Genomic DNA, 21,422 nt, shown 5'->3' with positions numbered 1-21,422 from the left:
AAGGAATGTTTAAGTTCTAATTTAACCACTTTTAAGTTCTAACTTATCTAACTTAAAGTTATGTTCTAACTTTAACTTAGAAGTTTAAGTTCTAACTTTTTAAGTTCTAAATTATCCACTTCTTTCATCTTGACATTGCCTTGTCCAAATATTTTATGAATTGTGGTTTACAAGAGAAAAATACAAAAGGGGAATGCGCTCAGTAGCAGTTACACAGTCCTGAAACTGCTCACAAAAGGCAGTAACTGGGACAGAAGGTTTGAGGAGGATTACATACTGCTTCTCCCACAGCTGCTCAGTGTTGACTGTCTTGTCATGCAGATGTTAGTTGGTAATAAAGCATAATGACAAGAGAATAGAAAGTACATGCCAGAGACTACTTGCAATACTCCCCAAAGCATCTCCACTTTTGCCAGGCTATTAATGAACACAAGGAACAGTCACATAATTGGCTGAGGCATTTTTGCTTTTAATTGACCATTTCCCACAGAGGGGCACAGAGATGGACAGTGCTTGAAACACTGAAAAGTAGGTAAATGTTTGCCTGTAATTACACAGGATTGGCCAATTTGAACCAAGTCATTCGGGAGTTTTCTTTCCTGCCTACAGAAGCAAGGCAGTTGAAATGTTATCTGGCAAAGTCCTGAAATTGAGATGCACAGGATATCATAAGTAGTATTATTTGACACAGACTCCTCCCCAGTGCTTTTGCTTCTGCTGTGGCAGTATCTATGGCTATGTTTAGTAAATAGCAGCATATATGAAGGATTCCCCAAATAAGAAAGAGACACTTTAACAGAACTAGTTTTTCCAGTTAGAAGCAATGGGGTTGGGGGACATAGAAAATTCTTCTAGGCACCAGACAACAAGAGCTCAGAGTTAGGAATTTATTACTTATTATACATGAGGGTTGTCCCAGCAACAGAAAAATAACCACAACATTATAAGAAGTGAAAGAAAAAAAGTGGCACTAAAATTTTCCATAGTACTGCTTGAACTTCAGTTGACATTACTTTCACTGCAATGACTATGGCTGGTAGATCATATCCTCAGATACTAGGATAGCACATCACTGCTTCCTTTCTTTTGGAGGCATATTGTTTCATGCAGCTCAGAATTTTAAAGTCAGCAATGATATTTTTCTATATTTCAATAAAAAGAGGCTTCAACCCAGTAAAAACAAAAGTAATCTCTAAATTGCTTTCCTTTTCACTCCTGCCTCTTTACAGCACACAAACTAGAGGGCGTCTTTTTCTGGCCCTTGAACTGCAGAGGCATCTGCTCCGGACCAGAGCTTATTCCTGGATTCACATAATCACATGGATTCTCATGTGAAGTGCAGGTATTCCTTGGCATTCTTGACCCAACCGAGCAGAGCTTGGCTACGCAGCACTCTCCAGGCTTCTTGATAATTTAATGCAGCTTCCTTGTAGTCCCAGTAGGTTTTTAGCGTCTTCATCCTGACAGAAAATGAACAAAAAAATAAAACAATTCTATGATCCTATTGAATATGAGGTCACAAAATGAAAAAAGAAATCAAACATCTAAGGATCTGAAGATCTCCTATGAACTCATCCATGCTACTTCCTGAAATTCTCTTCTAGGGAGACTTGGAGACACCCAGGCTTTACAGACAGACATTGTCATCAATCTTACAAAAGGAAGCAAAACAACTCTTCTAGCACTAGACAAGTCTGTGTTTGACTGTATGACCACAGGTTACAGAAAACTTCCATGACAGCAAAAACCGCTGAAGCAAAGCTGAAAAGGTAGCTAGGGTGCTTTGAATTGGGTGCAAGTAGCCTTAGCATGCTAGAAAACTGGCTGGAAGGGAAAAGGACAGAATGAACTGGACAGTTTTTCTTTTCCAACAAAAAACTAACAGGGAAGAATGAGACAAAGGAGAAAATACTCTCTTTTCTTTCCTTAAAGCAAAAGAGACATGTCAGTTTTGGTGTTATTCCCCTTCCACAAGTAGCAACTATGCTCCACCGTCTCAGCAGAAAAACTGGTCACTCTGCTGAGTACATTATACCAGTGATTTTCAAAACAAGAAAATTCAGGTCTAGAGTATCTGAACACAAGTGCCTGTAAGACAATTTCATCAAGATTTTTCTTCCTTTCCTTGCATTCCGTTCCCAACCTCTTTCACCTTCCTTTGCCAAAACATCTGTCAGCCACATGTGATAGGCCATGTTTATACATTAAACCCAATATGAAGCGAAGATCATAGGCAACATGATCTTCACCAAGAAAGAGAAAGAGCCAAACTACTACAGGAACCCTAATCTGTGAGGTCTGAGAACTACTGTACTAACTTCTAAAACAGGCTTTCAAGCTCAAAGACAATTATGATCATCCCCCAAAAAACCCCACACCTGTACCACAACAGCAGACCATCAGAAGCTGTGTTTGAGGCACTCAGCATTCTGCCATGAATTTATTTCTAAAACAGCGTGACATGCAAAGCAAGCCATATTATCTATCCTTAAAACCTTGCGTTCAGAAAGGTGCAAGAGTGGAGCACCTGTCTATGCCATTGCTGAATATGGGAGATATAGTCTCTCTTAAAAAAACCTGCCCTGCACTCTTATCACAGCCAATCCATTTTGCTTTCTTCACCTCTTTCACATTAATCATACTCAGTGAAACTAACCTGTGAGCTGTTCTCAAAAGTCCCGCGTAAGGGCCCCACTAGAACTCTCCCCCACCTGGCCAGTGGAATGGTCACGGAACCCCATTATCTGTACTGGATCTGGAACTGGAATCCTCCATACTGTGAACTGAGCAGGAAGAAAGAATAATAGTACAATCTTAATTGTGATGGCTCCTGATTACAATTTAAGACAAAAGAGGATTAGTCACTCATTTAATAAGCCCAGCAAGAAAGTCAGGACAGGTTTATTTTAGAAAGTCTCCCTTAGATTCAAACAAAGGGCCATACAGCCAGCCACACCTTGTACAAACAGCAATGCCTAGAGACTCTTTACGGTGGATGCCACTGTATGACAAGAGAAGGTTTTCACTTCCCCAGGTGGTGACTAAGGCATGTTTTTTTCCCTAACAGCAGGGAAAAAAACCCCAGTAATGCAAAAAATCTCCTTTCCTACATTATCATCAAGTGATCTGCAAACAGTACTATAGAGGATTTTAAGTAACGATTCAGATTAGCAATAGCACAACACTGTCCAGTGGTGTGTCACCATTCCCTTGGCAGTGAGCATGGAAAACATGAAAAGAAAAATAAAAAAGGATGGATTTATACACCAGTAATTTCAAAATGAAAACATGTGAGAGGGAATCAACACAAGAAAATTAGGTATGACAGGTGGCAGTAACAGGTAATAAATAAACAACATTAGTCTGCCTAGAGAGAGGAGTGAGAATTTAAGTAAGGCACAGAAGACAGATCATAAGAATTATTGCAAAGGAAGAAAGAAGGTGGGACAGCATTATACAGTACTATCTGGTTCTTGGTGAAGTAGATCATACCAGCCAAACACCACCTCCTTCTCAGTGTCATCTGAAAGCAAATAATCTAAATCATTAAAAAACCCAAATTGATGAATGTCGTGCTTAACATCTTAGATAAGCTATACTACTATAAGTACCTAGATTTGCCATTTAGAAGAGCCAGCAAAGTTCTGGCCCCAGTAGGCTGTCTACCTGTTCCGATTTAACAGCACCCACACAGATCCTCTGTGTGAAGAATGAATTAGTCACAAAAAGCAGGAGAAGCAGCTTTAGATACACATACACACACACCAAAAAAAAAAAAGAAAAAACAAAACAAAACACAAAAAAACTCCAAAAAAAAAAAAAAAAAAAAACAAAACCAAAAGAACATCAGAATAGAATCAGTTCCATGTACAGCTTTAAATTCCTGATTCCTAAGTCTGACTGTGAACAACAGTAAATGAAGGCAGCGTTACATGAAGAATAACCCTTGTCCCAATATACCCTACAACTACAAAACAAGCTGTTCAGCAAATTTGAAAGTACTACAGAATAAGCTTTCCTTAATGGATCAGAAAAGAAGAGAGGCAAGAGAAGTGGACTAGAATAGTCAGGGAAGGAACTTAGGGTCAAAGTGGAAAAAGGAAACTGCGTGATAGCACAGCTTTAGAGCTAACCATTTGTGGGAAGAGAGAACAAGATAGATCTGAATGTGAAGAAAATACAAAACTGGTAACAGTCAAATACACAGAAATGTAAAGAATCAATTTGAGAGTATAGGATTTCTTATCTAAAGTTCACTCAAACTCAGACTCCAAGGGGGAAAGAAAAGTCAAAACATCAAAATACCATGTAGGAGAAAAAAAGGGAAGATGAAGGAAACAGAGTCACGAAGACACTTTTTAATTTTGCTTTTTAAGTGAAGAGGAGGAAAAACTAAAGACTTCAAAGGCAATCAGCTGCACAAGCTGACTAGTGAGCTAGCACCTCCTCTATATAAATAGTTTATGCAATGTAAAAACAATGTCCCATCTGTGAATCAGCTGGATTTTGTCAGGAGAAGCCCAGAGAGACAAACAGTAGAGGACAAAAAAGTCAAAGGAAACAACAAGGCCAATGGTCTAGAAAAGCCCTGAGGTGAAGTGACTTTATGTAAGCAGCATGTGATCAGCATAATGAGTCACCTACCCAACAATGCACAAGTTCACAGTATGTTTTGAGGAAATTATGATAGCTAAACAAGTGAGGACAAACTCCCACCCAAAAGAGGCTAAAAATTTTAAATTTCAAACTGATTTAAGGACAAAGTATCTCTACTTATAGAATCAGTTGAAAGCATCTCAGCAATAGCATGGTCCAAATCGACATTGGAACTTTGAAAGAGTTATGAGACACTTCCATAGACACAGAAGGTAACTGCAATCTTTAATTCAACAAAACTCAAAAGCAAGCAAGACCCATTAATTAAAGATCCAGGGTGCACTTTGCCAAGTTTGTTGCATCTACTGTCTTAGTACTATGAAAGGCTGAAATTGCCTATCTCCCCTGTTTTCAGTCACATATGCCTCCTACTTTCTTGGCATAGGTTTTATCTGTTTCAGATTTCCATTAAGTTCATTAGTCCGAGAAAAAACAAAGAAGACAAGGAAATTGTTTTCAGCCACATTACCTACTTGAACTGACTCATCATGAGATTGGAGAGGTGCTACTGATACAAGGGAGGAAACAGGAATCAACAGCCAGTAGCAGCAGTGAACTGCTGTGGGACCACCTCATCAGCAGCTACAAGCAGTTAAACTGGCTCAAGAGTTGGGATAACTGCATCCTAAAGCTGGTGAAATTATATCTGGAAGTAAGTCTAAAATAAAATAAACCTTCCATGGCAATGCATTTGGAACTCTCTACATCTCCCACAGTCTCTAAAACAACGAGAACCAAGTTTCTGTACACGTGAAACTATGCTTTACTTTATAGTATACCACCAAATATATAATGCACCTAATGCTACACCAGACCGGATGATTACTGGAAGTAATTAACTCCAGTCTGATAAACCAAATTTGTTTTTAATAATGTAAAGGAAAATTCCAATTATGACTTCCTCAGACAAAAGCTGCTTTATTTTCTTCCCAGAAGGTCTCTGTTTATACAACAGATGCACTGCAGAAAGAGCCCTATCTATCCTTACCAACTATATGACAGAAAAATGCAGAAAGAGCACTATCTCACTTTACTAGCTCTTACTCCACCATACACTAAAATGAAAACTGATTTTAAGCTAAACTTAAAAAAAAAAATTTTTTTTTTACTCAAACTCTTCCTTCTGGTGAATCAAAGAAGTGGAATTTGGTAGAATTACTGAACACCACCTAGATATCAATAACTCCATGGCAATTTTGGGATGCAGGGTTTGAATACCACCAAGGGTAGAGAGCTGCAGACAGCTGATCTAATAGCTCATGTTTTCAAAAAAGACACCACTTCCTCATCTTGTGTCTCTTTCCACATTTTTCAAGTATCAAACTTTAACAATGGACTTATCTAAAATGAGATTCACGAGCAGATACTGTATCATTACAGTATTCTTCAGATTCATTAAAATAAATTCACTCTTCTAAAGGCAATGATAATGTCTTTACCGTAGAGTATCTGGTAGATCCTCTTGTGAAATACTTGTCACCAGCTTTTGGAATTTATGGAAGAATTCCACTTTACAGATTTTGGATCTGATATTAAAAAAAATTTAAAAATTAGAAATTCTGATGGAAAAAAAAATCATAAATTCACTCCACCTTACAGCAGCACATCCCAGCTAAACATTTTTGATAGAAAGCATTATGTTCACTTCTCAAAGAATGTAAAAACTTCTCTATCATTTAATTTTACCTACCCCACCCAAGCTGCCCTCATGCCTTTTTCCTTAGGCTTAAATGCTATATTGACATAAAGCTCCATTGCCCCATTCTCCCAGCCAGCACTCACCAGTTTGCAGAATGAACATTTTAATATCACACTGTTATCTGCATGAAACTGCACTGTCATCAGTTCACAGCTGCAGTAAGGTTTAGCCAGAAGGACTAGTCCCAGAACAGATCAAACAAGCACAGGGCTCCAAAGGCTTTAACAAACTGTTAAATTTTGCATTATTCAAAACAAATAAAAGAAGGAGCAGAAATATCTGGAACAATGCTGATGTTTTCACAATGGTGAGGAGGACACATTCAGCAAGAGCTGCAGGGCAGTTAAATACAAAGAGGCTCATCAAAAAATAAAGTGAGCCAAAGTTTTAAAGATCTTTAGAAGATACTACATACATCTGTCAGCTTTGAGCCCTTCTACTTCCCCAAAGAGATGGCAACCAGAATCACTGTTTTATAAAGTGTGGTTTTGTTTTGAATGGCCCAGCTGTTTCCTCTATTTAATTATCTTTGCATACTTGTCTTAACAATGACAGATTCAGTTCTCCAACAAATCCAAGCTGATTCTCACTGAAAACAAAATCAATTAAAAAAAAAATCTTCCTATGTTGCTGGCATGTATTTTAAGAAGATCAAAAATGGCAGAGTATCATAGAATCTCCAAAGGATCACTGAGTCCAAATCCTGGCTCAGGAAAACCCCAATAATCCCAGCATGTACCTGAGAGCATTGTCCAAGTGCTCCTTGAACTTGGGCCACTGTGGCCACTGCCCTGGGGAGCCTGTTCCAGCACTCAATCACCCTCTGGATGAAGAACCTTTTCCTAATATTCAGCCTAAGCCTCCCCTGACAGAGCTCCAGCCATTCCTTGGGCCCTGTCACTGGTCACGAGAGAGCAGAGAACAGTGCCTGCACCCCTGTGTCACCCCACAAGGAAGTTGTAGCCTGCTGTGAGGCCTCCCCTCAGTTTGCCCTTTCTCCAGGCTGAACAAACCAAGTGACCTCAGCTGGTCCTTTTAGGGCTTCCCCTCCAGACCCTTCATCACCCTGATGGCCTCCCCTTTGGACGCTTAGAGCTTTATCTTCTTATATTCCTGTGCCCAAAACTGCCCCCAGGAGGTGAGGCCACACCAGAGCAGCACAGAGCAGGACGGTTCCCTCCTTCACCTAGCCACCAGTGCTGGGCCTGATGCCCCCTGGGATGAGAGTGGCCCTCCTGGTTGTCAGGGCACTGCTGACTCTTATCCAAGTTGCCATTAACCAGGACCCCTAGGTCCCTTTCCATGGCTTTGCTTTCCAGCCTCTCATTCCCTAATCTGTCCATACATGCATGTCACCCTGTGCCATGTGCAGAAACTGGCATTTGTCTTTGTTGAACTTCGTACGGTTGGTGATTGCCCAACCCTGTTACTTGTCAAGGTCTTTCTGCAGGGCTTGTCTTCTTACAAGGGAGTCAACAGCTTCTGCCAATTTAGAGTCGCTGGCAAACTTAGTGTACCTCTGAGTCTTGCATCCAAGTCATTTATTAGGATGCTGAAAAGCATTGGCCCTAAAACAGTCCTGCTGAACCCCACTGGTGATGACAGCATGCAAAGATGCTCTAAAATTTCATATTCAATTTAATTTGTCAAAGTTTCATCTTGCAGTTTTTGGTCGTTTAGGTAATTAAGCATTAACAAAAGCACATACCAGACATTTACCTACACATTCCTTTTAGTCAGTCAGCCTTACTGTCCTTGGTATGCAATGTTATCTAGCATACTGAAGGAAGTGGTGGGGGGGAACCTCAAACAACACTTCCCAGCAATCACCCTGAGATTCCTTGAGAGGAAAAAGAATGTTGAAATACAAGTCTTGTTTATTATTAAGCACCACCAGTCCCAATAAGGCTGTAAGTTCCTTATTTTCATTATAAAAGTTCCTTTTGTGACTGTTTACCTCAAAAGCATAAATAGTTTGCTTGTTCATTGACACTGTTTTTAATTCTGATTTCCTAAAGAAAGAAGACATTTGTAATCACACAGTCTTGTAGGCTCTAATAACTTTTGAAAGTTTTAGTGAACTTCAAGCACATGTTGAGAAGAGGATCTTTCAACAATAATTGAGTTCTTACACTTTTGTGCTAATTGTCAGCTAGGAGATGGCTCTCAAGTTTTAGAGCTGATGCACAAATGCTATGTTACAAATTTAATCCTACTGAGAAAAAGGGGTGAGCTGGTTTGTTTGATCTTTCGTATGTCTTCTGGAATACTTACGTATCGCATACTGAAAATAAATATTCTACAGTGCACCTGGAGCCTGTCTTACAAGATGCACTAAGTCACCTAGGTCACCTATGTTAGCAATACCCCAGACACCAATACTGGGCACAAACCACAGAGTTTCTGATCCTCTTCTTTCCACTGAATATTTGGAAATACTAGGATATACCATGATAAACTTCAGTCAAATCAGGCCTAACTTCAAGAAGCTCAGAATGTGCAACTTGCAGGCAAATTAATAAATTCTCCACAGGAATTGTCTAAGCTGTATTTACTATACTATTCACCCCTTGTCAGGACTGTCATCATCTTGCCACAAAGTATGGGAAACATGAACAATATGACCACTGATAATTTGGTAGTATAATCAACTGACAGCTAAAACATGAACACCAATCCTCAAGCTGAATTTCCACAGAACAATGATAATTTTGGCCACCTCACCTAAAATGAAGATAATATAGAGATGGAGAAATTTGTCTGCAGTTGCTTATAAGTAATTACTCTCAAACTCAAGAAAAATAAGTAACTATTTCTTTAAACTATGATTGTTGTTAGAAGATTTCTAGAAGAGCCAAGTGACAAGTTGGCTGAACCAAGTGCCAAGTTGAGTTGGAAAGGTTCATGTTAGGAGTGTGCTGCCATCATTTCAACACATTTTCAAACTTTAAGGCAGAAAGTCTTGTTTCAAAGCTACACTTTTAATCATCATACATCCAGGACAGCTGGCTTGACTATTCAAGAGAAAGAAATCTCTAGAAAGAGAATATGCAATGCATACATTTCCTTCACAGTCAAAACCAGAAAGCAAAAATTCTTGTTTCCTTCAACAGTAAACATCCTTATAATAAAAACTGATCACAGTTCCTCACCACCATTATCTACAACGTTCTCAACAGGGATAAAGAAATAGGATAAACTTGTTAGTTCTCATGTAACTTTCATTATTCCAACTGCCTTCTCTACGTTACACAGCGACTCTTCCTTTTCCCCTGCTCTCTACCTTCCCCCTTCTTCACCACTCTCTAGATTTCCTCCTGCTCTGACAACATCACATGAGCTGACAAAGGCATGTAAGCTAACAAATAAAACATGTCTAAATATTACAACACTCTCACACCTGCTCTGATGGCTTCCAATCCCCTTCTTTGTTGTTCCTTGACGGAAACCGTCTGAGGTGACATCCAGAGGTTGTTCAGGGACTGCACTCCAACTGATAGCTGTAGAAGACATTGTTATGAACAAGGGAGATGCTCTTGTCACAAAAGCAGAACCCAACAGTTCCTTTCATTCTATTTGTTCATGTGTTGCTTCCCAAAATAATTCAAACCAGAAAGAGGACCATGGTTTTCTAGGGCCAGAATTAGAGTATGTAAAATAATGCTTACTTTAAAAAAATGAAAACATGTCGCTGTAGAGCAGGATGGTAACGAGATAACTCCAAATCAAAGGCAAAGAGAATGAACTCCAATTTATTTCAAATGCACCGCTCTATATATAGAGAACACCGTGCGGACTAGTTTCATTGGTCTTAGAGTAAAAACATCTCACACCATTGGTGTGCAGTGAATGACGCACGGTGGCAGAACCTATCTATAAACAATGTGAACAAGAAGACAGATTAGAGAACTATTTACATTCTTTCCCAACTGTCTCCCAGTTTAGAAAACCAGGTTAGAAAACCTTCTCTTTTTCTCTCTGACTGAACTGAGAATATCCACAAGAACACACACACACAGAGCTTTCATCTTAGTTTGATCCTTTAACAATCCATGCCTCTAAATATCTGGCCTTCAGCTTTGTAATTCTCCATTTCTTAGGGGGATTCTACTTTCTTTTGTGCATCCTGTCCAGACAATGCATAAAGAAATTTCCAAGTTAGATGGCTTATTTTCACATCAGGCTGTGAAATACTGCCCTAAACTACTTGCACCAGTCACTCTATGTTTTCCTTCTTAATTTATTGACCGCTATTATTTTATTGTGTGGTCTAAGTAGTTTCATGTTTGATAATTGACATACTTGAAAAACATTATTTGGTAGTACTCAAATAAAAATAATTTGCTGAAAGAGATAGCAAGTGCCAACAGCCTTAAAATCTACCCCAAGTCTGAGAACTTTGTAATCATCTCAGGCTGTACACTTCTTAATGCTGCAACTCTGTACACAATACCATACAATTTCTAAGTAATGAGCAAAGCATCAGCAGCATGTCAACAGAAACTGACATGTCCAGTCTGTCCCTCCATAGCATAACAGCAGATTCTTCAACTTCTACTACCATGAGACAGCTTCCATTTCCTAAATTCTCCCTCTTCTCTGTGTTCCTAACAGGCAAAATAGTTGCACATGCATTCACTCCTAAGACCATCTTGTTACTCAAGATGCTCAAAGATTGCTTATGTTACTCACCCTTGTATTACAATTTAGCTGTATGCTGCCAATTGTACTTACACAGTGATTCAAGTACAATGGTGTATCACTCTACTAAATTACAGTCCTGTGTAACATGAAATAACATTAGATACATATGACTGGTATTAAATCCTCCACATGTGAAATATCTAAAAATCACCTGGATAGAGGGTATTTGTTTCTGACAAGCAGATACAAGGTTACTTAAAAATTAAAACATTTTCCATTCTTTCACTTTTTCATCATTATCTCAAACTTCAAAGCACTAAACAGAAAAGATATTTTCTTATAATAACAGCTGAAATGTTCCTATCAAGCATCTTTCAATACTCTGTGTAATAGCCCTAAATTTAGAGTTTATTCTGATTTTTACTCCTTCAAGAAAAGAAACCACCTGGCATAAATAAACTGTGCTAAGGCATCATTCATCTTTATTTAACAGAATGACCTGAGAAGTATACAGCAAGAAAGACATACACTGAATTTGGTCGCAGCTGCTTTCAGGCTTTTTCTGGCAACTCAACTGGCACTATTTTTCAATGACGAAATTTGTTTCCTATCTCACAAAATTAAAGTATTTTCCTTCCTGGCACTTGTAAATAATTCCAATTTAATGAATGTGAATTCCATTAAGGAATATCTTCATTCTATTTTATCATTAACTCATTTGTAATAGAAAAACTTCCAGTTCTCATTCAGACAGAAAAGTCTGAGCAGAAGCAGGCATGTCCAAGTTAAAGAAACTGCTTAGCCATGCACATAAAGTGGCAGTTCCTTTTTTTCTTCCGAATGAGACATTGTTGCGAAATTGCATTGAGATTTAAGCATTCATTCATCACCACGGCAAATATGCCATTCCTAAAATATCTATCAATACAACTTTTACACTACACTAGTGTGTATTCTTTCTTCATTCACAGACTTTTGGAGCAATTACAAACATAACTCAGCATGGCAAGTCTTTTGTTCATTACCAAGGAGAATGCAAAACTAACTGAAACAAGAAGTCTTTTGTTTTCTTCTTGTACTCAACTTTTGTTTCCCCTGGTTATTTTCTGTCTGTGTTGAATTATAAATTCTTAATCACATCAACCAAGTGTTTATTCAGCCTGAAAACCGCCTACTGGAAACTAGAGGCTGAGACAAATATTATTAACAATTAAGTCACGACCTGAAAATAATTTCTTGCTTTTCGTACTTTGCCGCTAGCATACTGGTAAGGAATGATGTTACATTCCAAACAACCAAACCCACTTCATTTCTATTCGGACTTTTGCACGCAGTTACGCAACTAGCCCAAATTAACTCACCTGCACTACAAGGAACAAGTTTTGTTTTGCTGTTAGTTTGAACTTCCTGAATTGCCTGACGGCTATGTTCAAATTGAAGATCTGATTGCAGCAGCTTAACCTCCTGAGTGAGAAAGCCATCTGGTAAAGATGAGATGTGCTGACACCTACAGTAAACACAGAAAAATGCAAGTGATTTTCACTATGCTCTTCCCAAACAAGACCATTTTGCACAATTTCCCTTCATTATCTAAAATACATTTCTTCTCATTAAAACTGAATTGAACATGAGTTATATAGGTGAGACAAGGAGGTTTGGAGGCATTTTTCCCTTCAGAAAAATATTTATAAAATAAAACCCCAAAGCCACATTAGTTTATTAGGACCTTGTCCATCCTAAAAAAAAAAAAAAAAAAAAAAAAAAAAAGGCTTTTGGCTTTTAAAAAGGTCTAGTTAAAAGCTATTATGATCAATTAAGTATGCAGGACAAAAACTGCAATATACTTCTGCAATCACAAAGAAAAATAAAAATCGTAAGGTATTTACATAGTCAACTGCATTACATCGGGAATTGTTTTATGAGTCTAAAGGTTTATAATCAAAGCCTAAAAGCATAAAAGTATACCTAAAGTTCCATGTGTAATCTTATCTTTGTTACCTTCAATTACGGTTGCATACCGAATGACATCAGATCACATAAAGAAAAAGCAGCATGTGTTTAATCACTACAATATTTACAGAGAGCAGGAATTAAGACTGAGACTCATACTGTCAGATGCAATAGTCTGAAAAAGTGCCTGACTGCACTAGGACTAACAAGGCTAGGCAAATTCTTGTTACATGTCACAGAATGAGGAAATTATTATCCAGAAATAATCAATCGGGTACGTCACTAGAGTTTCTCCATTAACAGACTTATGATCTCTTTTATAATCATTCTAGAAGGATGGGGGGGGTATAGAGAAAAGGAGTTATTAAACAAACAGTTTCATATGAACTGGTCTAGTAACTACTGCTTAAAAAGAATGGTTCAGCTCCCTGTATTTTTTTCTTGCTCTCCTTTCCCTTCACTCTGCCCAAATCCACTTACCCTTCTCTACTGCTCTACTGATTTAGCCTCCCAAATAAGAAAAATATTCACTTCCTATCCTTGTTGCTGGGATAGTTTTCATCAACTGAAGAATCCGAGTAAAAAGAAGGCCAGTGCACAACAGATAACATTCCTCATTTTGCAGCAGTGCAGTTCATCTCTCACAGAGATCTCCCTGAGGTGACAGGTTATGTTATGAGAGCTCCACTAGTCACAGCAAGGAAAAATATCAGATCTTGGATGTAACTGAGATTAAAGAAGCAGACAAATCTGTACCACCATGAAAATGCATATAAGCTTCGCCTCTCCAGTGTAACACAACTGTCCGCTGCCAGCTGAACAGTACACTCTGTCATGTACTATGCATCCTGAACCACTGTAGTAAATCAGACAACAGCTGAGGTGGGACGGGACTTCTTGTAGGTCATCTAGTCCAACCACCCCTCCTCCAGACGGGCAACCTACAGTCACCTGCTCAGAACAGTGTCCAGATTGCTTTTGAGTAACTCAAAGATGGGAGACTCCACAACCTCTCAGGGCAACCTCTGCCAGTGCTCCATCACCCTCACAGTAAACAAGTGTTCCCTGATGTTCCAAGCGAACCTCACATACTTCAGTTTGTGCCCATGGCCTCTTGTCCTATCACCAACACCACTGCAAACAGCCTAGCACCTCCTTTTCTCTGCCACCTCCCTTCACGTATCTATACAAATTGATAGGATGCCCACAAGCCTTCTCTTCTCCAGGCTGAGTAGTCCCAGCTTTCCTCACATGGGAGATGCTAAAGATCCATTATGCATCTTCAAGGCCCTTTGCTGGCCTCTCTGCAGTATGTCCACGTCCCTGTTGTACTGAGAGGTCCATAACTAGACCCAGCCCTTCAAATGTGGCCTCACCAGTGTCAATCAAGGGGAAGGATCATCTCCCTGGACCTGCTGTGATACTTGGCCTAAAGTGGCCCAGGACATCATTAGCCTTCTTTGTTGCTAGAGCACACTACTCGCTCATTTTCAACTTCATATCTAGCAGGAACCCCTAGTCCTTTTCTGTGAAGCTGCTTTCCAACCAGGCAGCCCCCAGCATGTATTGGTGCATGGGATGGTTTCTTTCCCAGGTGCAGGTTTTTACTTCCCCTTGCTGAACTTCATGAAGTTCCCACTTTTCTCCAGCATGCTGAGGTCGCTGTGGACGGCAGCACAACTCCCTGGCCAATCAGCCACTCCTCAGTCTTGAGTTTTCAGCAAATTGTCTGGGCATACAGTCTGCACCATCATCCAGATGACTGATTAACGAAGATATTAAGTAAGTTTGGACCTAGTATTGATCCCTGGGATACATGGCTCCTTACATCTTTAACTACACTTAGCCCAATGAGCACTACCTTCTGGGCCCAGTCAGAGTTTTCAATCCACATGTCTGCTCATCCAGGTCACACTTTAACAGATCCTCTATCAGGATCTTACAAGACACATTATCGAAAGCTTACTAAAGTTCTAATATTTGTATGACACACGCTGTCTTCCAAAGCTCCCTGTCTCCATGCGCACCATCTGAGGAGAGCACTTACCTTTCAATAACTGCTCTCCGCATAGCTTCTTGGCTATATGGACACTTCCCCACTATAACTGCTGACAGATACACTGGATACTGCAGAAAATGCATCAGAAGAGCTCCTTGACACCCTAACACATTCCAGCGAGCCAGTTTATCACTGCAGGACATAGAGCATGTTCTGTCTCCTCGACCTGGCTTCACTCGTAATAATCCCACGCAGTGGTACCCCAGCCCAGGCATTCGGGAATCATCCAGCTCTCCAGGTACACATTTTGCTCCAGTTCTGTGAACATCTACTACCTTTGGTCTCACTAAGCCACTCTCTTTATTAGCTGTTTGCATCTCTACAGAACATTCATAGCTCTTCTGATTTGTGTTGTCTTCTCGTTTCACAGATTCATGCTGAACAGCCAGGTCTTCAGTGATTACGGAAAAACCACCACCATCATCAGTTTTCATTCTCTTGATTATATAATTACTTGCCACGTTCTCTAATTTTCTTTTATCTTCTGGACATAAGTGATTACGGTTACTTCTACATACTGCTGATTGTCCAGCTGCATAACCTTCAGCCACTGGCTTAGAAAGCTGGCTCTCTGGTTCACTGATTGGAAAAATAGAAGCATCTCCACCTGGAACAAAACAAATAACATAAAATTGGCCAAAAACCCATCCTGTGACTGGAACACATCACACCAGTAATATTACAACTACTAGTAGCTTTCACAGATCTGCACTCAGGAAAACTTAACTATGAGAACATATTTTTGAAACAACATTTTCCTGTGCCACGCTGAATCAAATCTCACTGAACTTTGAGCCAATATATGCTTCAATTCAAGTTCTGCATTCTATTTAAGAGATAATCAAGAAAGCAAAATTTACAACCTATAAAGTAAAAGGTAACAAAGGCATTTGACAGACTACAAGAAGTGCTGAAGACTCACAGGAAAACCAGCCTGATCTAACCAAACAATATGAACCTCAAAAGATTAATCTGTCAAGTAAGGGTGAAAACTTTAATCTGTATCACTGAAACAAGCTCGCAACCAAAATTTTGAAGCTCTGTTCAAAGCAAAGCAAATCTGACAGGCCTGCTGATTTATGTGAAAAATTTCTCACAATATGAGAAAAAGAAGGCGGTTAAATTATTCTATTAAATTTGGAGATGTAATTTCTATTCTCAAATGCACTAGTGAAGAAAAATAATATTGCATATTCCAGCAATGCACTCAAAATCATGAAAATGTATGAGCAACTAACTCACTCTGAAGTACTGATGAGGCATATTTTGAGAGTTCTTAAAACTCCTTTGCTCCTTAACAGACTAGCTGTTGAAGAACACACCAGCGAGAGAGCACGGTAACATCAAGACGCTTGATATGTTGGTAGACCATGATTCATCCTGTCAACAGATCGTCATCTTTGTGGTGATGTTTTTTTTTAAACACACAAATGTTTTCCATGACAGAAGTTTCATTACATTCCCAAAGAAGTTTTGTGCTGGGGAGCTAGTGATGTTTCATGAATGGGGCTTTTTTTCCTGTTTTTCAGGAGCATGGTTTTGGTTTGTTGGGGAGTTTTGTATGAGTCAGTTTTGGCTCTTCTCCCTCGTTTTTCTTTTTGCTTGGGTTTGGATTTTTTTGTTTGCTTGTTAGTTTGAGGTTTTTTTGGTGTTCATTTGGGTTTTTTTTCCCTCTGCTTGCTTCACGGGTTTGGGGGTGGTTGTTGGGTGGGTGTGGGGTATCTTTTGTTTGGTTGTTTTTAGGAACAGTGGTAAATGTCAGTATTTCTTATTAAAATTTTAATCCAAGGAGATAATGTTTGAAGCAAAACAACTAGGCAATATGGCAGGACCGCTGAGAAGTATGTTATTTTCTGGAAAGAAAAATAATAGCTACTGTTTAAAGTGAAACATTCTACTATATAATGAACAGTACATCAGACTTCCTGAGTTCTCCTGAATCACATCCAGTGAAATAAAATGCCAAATCTATCTGTGGAGTCAAATACATCTTTGGGCACGTATCGATAACATGAATTACTGCCTCACTCTCAATCCACACCAAAGAGAGACAAAAGAAAGACATGGGGCAGAAAAGACTCTGTAAGTGGGAGCAAAGTACTTGGTTCACTCCAGCATACTCACATGGGGTGTGACTGGAGAAGAAAATAAATATGATATTTGGTTTGAGTTTCCATTTCCCAGTTTCAGTTCCCGGACTAAAGATACATTGCTGATGGGAAGCTGCAAGCCACAACTGATGGAGAAGATACCTGTCAGGCAGAAAGTTTTCATGAAACACTGACTTCCTTTTTGATGCACGAGAACACAACAAAACTTAAATGCCATCTAGTGCCTGTTCTTTCCTGATGGGAGTCTATCAGGAGCCATCAGTTATGCTTTTACAGAGACAGCATCCAACATAATAAATGTAAACACATCACTGCAACTTTAATAACAGACCTCAAAGAGTTGGGTTCAGTGGAGTTAACATTAACCATCTCGAACTGCATAGATAAGGTCCTCTCCTCCCACTGCGTGTGTTTTTATCAACTCTGCAATTCATCTTATTCTATGAGACTCAGTTTAGTGGCATCGAATCGCAAGAAACATACCCATTTCTGCAGAATTACTATTCTCCTGGCTCAGTTCCCTGAACCAGTTTATTCCACGAAAACAAGAGGACTGACACGTGGGAAAGAGCAAAAATTCTATCCTTGACTAAAAGTCATCAGATCTGCATTGATGTCACATGAAATCAGATCCTAATTCTTCATACAGAGGCTCCAGAAGAACAAGGAAGAAGCAAGCTTTTGTGAAAAGGCCTTAACACAACCTAGAAGTATAAAAATTAGGCTAAAATCCTGCTGACAACAGGTAAAAGAGTGTTACCCACACAGAAGTAATACAGTCTTTCACTACATTCTCATATGCGAAGCTACAAAATTTGGCTGTTTCAGCAATAGGTCAAAACTATTTCTATCACAACCATCTCAGGTGGTACTGAGTAACAGCACTGTTACAGCATTGAGTTAAACTTCATTCATGCCTCACCTCTGGAAGCTCCTCTTGGCCACAATTTCAGCATGGCTGTCATTCAGAATGTCTCCTAAATCAAAACCCAAATGCAAATACTAAATCATTACTTAAAAAAAGGCAAAACAAATGGAATTCGACATAGGACAGCTCCCCATATTTATTAGTATCTGAAGGTTTCCAATTGGTTTTAGGATATCGCAAGACATTTAAACTCCAAATCTTGACAAAAGGAGGCCAACAGCCTACACAAATGAAAGATAAAAGTACTCAGTCTGCAGCAAGTCAGACTTCTTTGAATACCAAATTTTAACTCTTCTGATACTGGAAATGCTTTGAGTTGAATAAACACGACCATCCTTCAAGATCTTCCTGACTTTTGTTTCAAGGGTAAATCTTGATACTCTCAAAACACATTCCGTCGGAAAATTTCAAGTGTTTGTTAAGCTTCTGGTTGAAGATTGTTTTTGAACTATGTCCTACAATTTTAACTATTTTTTCTGCAAATAATTCTGATACTTACTAAGTATGCACATCTCATCTTCAGCTTTCCTGAACAGTATCTGCCTGTTATGGTATGTAAAGGAACAGGAGCTGTAGATCATCTTTTATTTCAGGGGTAAAAGGCCAAGTGACAGAAATCCTCCTTAACGGTTTTAAAAGTGTGTAAGTGATCTAACAGATAACCATTAACATGACATACCACCAAGTTAAAAACGTTATCATAAGAGGAGAATATTTACTAAATTTGAGATCACTGAAGACAAACAATGGCAACACTAACTACTGTTACTTTTTCCTAGTCCATTTTCTACTTAGACCCTTAATATCTAGATACTAAATGATAGAACAGTTTGATCATATTTTTCCTAAATCAGTCAGAAAAATGTCTGTATCAAAACTCTTCTGAGATGGCAAAATCACAAGAAACATCCAAAAAATCTAAGATACAGACTCTAGTTTCTTCTCTTTTGATCCACTAATTAATTTCAAAATGAAGGATACTATAGAGAACATAAAGTAGTCTAAACTAGATACAGGCAAAACCCTTTCTGATATCTCAGTCTAGTCCTCCTCTGAAGTCTGAAGAGGGTAGAAAGCCCTGTACCTATATATGCATGAACACTTTGCCCCCTTAGCCACTTTCAGCATTCATCATTACTACAGCTTCTTCCCTGTCCTAGCAGAGGAGACAGATACATAATTAATTAAAAAATGGACAGAGAGAGTGAGGAAAGTCTCCTACAACACATAGGAAGAAACCGGAATTGTGAGAAGCCATGTATCTATCCCATACATTTACTGTACAACACTTAAAACTATCTAGCAGTAATATGCAGTAAGAAAGAAAAATCCTACTAGTACCTTCCTGCTGGTTAGTACCAGCAGTGGTAATCTCTTGCATCAGACCCCAACAAAACTAGACTGCACAATTATTTTGCTTATGTTTTGTTTTGCTTTTCGTTATGAAGTCTTTGAGTATGCAGACTCAGGGTCTAAACTACACCTTTCCAAATATAAAAAGTTCATTCACCTTTGAGGCAGCAAGTGCAGCATTGCTTCGTGGCAGCCATTGTGGCTGCCTAAGCTCCTCTCTCATTGATGAAGGAAGGTCTGCCTTACACTTCTGGCTCCAATCCAGAATAAGTCTGAGCAGTGTGCCTTGGACATTTTCATTGATTCTATGACACGAGCAAGAAAGAAGGTAGTACAGGTAGTCTGTTCTTGAATTTTATACCATACTTACCAGTTTTTCGCATTTTGTTTTGGCCAATACATTTTGTTCCAGTTCCCATAGCAACAACTTCCTTATTTACTGAAAAAGAAACAACATTAACTGAAAAAACTATCACCTCTAACTATTGCCAGAAGCATTGCTCTCATACAGTCATTCTGGTAAGACAACACACAGAACACTGAGTAGAAGGGAATGTACAAAGAGGCAGATCATGCAACCTTACGGAAAGGAAACAGATCAAGAACTGAATACAGCAGGCAGAAGCACTAGTGCTAGGAAGTCTATGACCACATAGGAGGAATGCTAATACGGGCTTGATTTGCTAGACAGCACACAGCAGACACTGCCATAGCATTCCTCAGGCACATAAAAAATAATAAATATGGGATACAATCTGCCTAACAACACTGAAGTGCCACTAAGGGAAAAGAAGATGATGACAAACACAAGATGTAGTAACCTGTTATAGGAAAGCAAACCTTTCTCGGGTTCTATCAAATTAAACAAATTTTTTCAAGAGTTTGTATTAGGAATTCAGGTCCTGCCTAGACTTTCACCAGATATTGGAACAGCCAAATGAAGGCTTTCATTGTCTTGCTTACAGTCTGGGAAGAATAGCATTTCACTAAAACCACCTCTTTCCAGAGAGAAGTTGTGAATCACAACAATTGCAAAGTTTACAGTCACAAAGAGTAAAGAATTTGGGTGGAGACCGATGGAATAGGAAGGGATGTATGTTTTTTTAAAAGACATTTTAAAAAAAGGAAATAAAAAGAAAGCACCAAGAACCTTCCCTGCCCCTCCTTCTCTCCCACCACTATCCCCAAAACTCATTCTTACCGTGCAAGTTTCCTGGACTATCAAGAGCCTCTCTTTGGGCTGCAGATTCCACTTTGACAACAGCTGCCAGGGAAGTCCATTCCCTGTTTGGATCTGGCTTCCCCTGCTTAGGAAGTCTGGTCCTGTAATGCAGGTAACATAGCCCAGCGATTTCATCAGCTGACCACATGGCTCTTGATTCGAGTGCAGGTTCTACGCAGAATTGGATTCCATCACAACACTTGAATAACAACCCCCCCATCTCTTCAAACACTACCATCTTGCTCTGCATGATACCATCCTGCACCACATTTCAACAACAAAGACCTAACTGCATCGTCCCTTTCAAGACTACTTATAGGAAATAAGTTCTTCCAAATTGCAAGAAATAAAAAGCAACGCTAGAACCCTTAACTGCAGCAGCAGGTGGGTCTGCTGGGCTCCCAAAGTTCCCACTATGCAGCCATCAACCGCATGCACCACGCCGCCACCCCGGTGAGGTCTCTGCAGCACACCTGAGGCGCCCGGCACCACCCGCCTCCTTTTCGAGGCCTCCCCCTTGCCGAGAGACCCGAGGCAGCCCACGCTCCGAGGGCGGTGCCGTCACGCTCGGGCGCACCTCCCGCCAGCCCGGCTGCAAATCCCTGCATGCCCCTCCCTACCCGACGGGACACTGGCACCGCTGCTCCTCGCCAGGACGGACGGCGACAACCGAACCTCTGGGGCCGCGCCGCCCGCAGAGCGCCCCAGGGCCCGCGCACGCGCAGCCGCTTCTCGCGCGCGGCAGCCGCCGCTCCCGGCGGCTCTTGCGCAAGCGCACAAAGACTACTCAAGAGACGGGT

At 39.8% G+C, this 21,422-nt stretch overlaps 1 protein-coding gene across 9 annotated transcripts; it reads right to left on the bottom strand.

Moving 5' to 3' along the window:
• Positions 1 to 445: 445 nt before the first annotated feature.
• On the bottom strand, positions 446 to 21,408 carry ADAT1 (adenosine deaminase tRNA specific 1). 9 transcript variants are annotated; one of them, XM_068203334.1, is made up of 10 exons: positions 21,243 to 21,408; positions 20,602 to 20,723; positions 19,771 to 19,839; positions 18,042 to 18,096; positions 17,133 to 17,260; positions 14,997 to 15,615; positions 12,361 to 12,506; positions 9,756 to 9,855; positions 6,096 to 6,182; positions 446 to 1,460 (listed from the first exon to the last, which is right to left on the bottom strand). In XM_068203334.1, exons 3-10 carry the CDS (start codon positions 19,817 to 19,819, stop codon positions 1,328 to 1,330), a joined length of 1,317 nt encoding a protein of 438 aa, XP_068059435.1. In that variant the 5' UTR covers positions 19,820 to 19,839; positions 20,602 to 20,723; positions 21,243 to 21,408; the 3' UTR covers positions 446 to 1,327. The 9 variants fall into 9 exon arrangements, 7 of the variants coding, with proteins under 7 accessions (XP_068059435.1, XP_068059429.1, XP_068059434.1 ...); XM_068203328.1 differs by having other exon boundaries at positions 20,602 to 20,793; positions 21,243 to 21,372; XR_011003531.1 differs by lacking the exon at positions 21,243 to 21,408 and adding an exon at positions 2,657 to 2,783 and having other exon boundaries at positions 1,333 to 1,460; positions 20,602 to 21,214.
• Between the last annotated feature and the right edge of the window lie 14 nt (positions 21,409 to 21,422).

The sequence above is a fragment of the Anomalospiza imberbis genome, chromosome 12 (assembly GCF_031753505.1).
Source record: "Anomalospiza imberbis isolate Cuckoo-Finch-1a 21T00152 chromosome 12, ASM3175350v1, whole genome shotgun sequence".
Lineage (NCBI taxonomy): Eukaryota > Metazoa > Chordata > Aves > Passeriformes > Viduidae > Anomalospiza > Anomalospiza imberbis.
The sequence above is the reverse complement of the archived record's forward strand: the minus strand, read 5'-3'. Positions and strand labels throughout refer to the sequence as shown.

Excerpts from the sequence above, each read along its gene's own strand:
- ADAT1 (XM_068203328.1), bottom strand. The coding sequence starts at position 20,770 with ATGTGGTCAGCTGATGAAATCGCTGGGCTATGTTACCTGCATTACAGG. Across the intron at positions 15,616-17,132 it reads CTTCTCCAGTCACACCCCAT|GTGGAGATGCTTCTATTTTT; the intron begins GTGAGTATGCTG and ends GTTTTGTTCCAG. Across the intron at positions 1,461-6,095 it reads GATCTACCAGATACTCTACG|GATGAAGACGCTAAAAACCT; the intron begins GTAAAGACATTA and ends ATTTTCTGTCAG.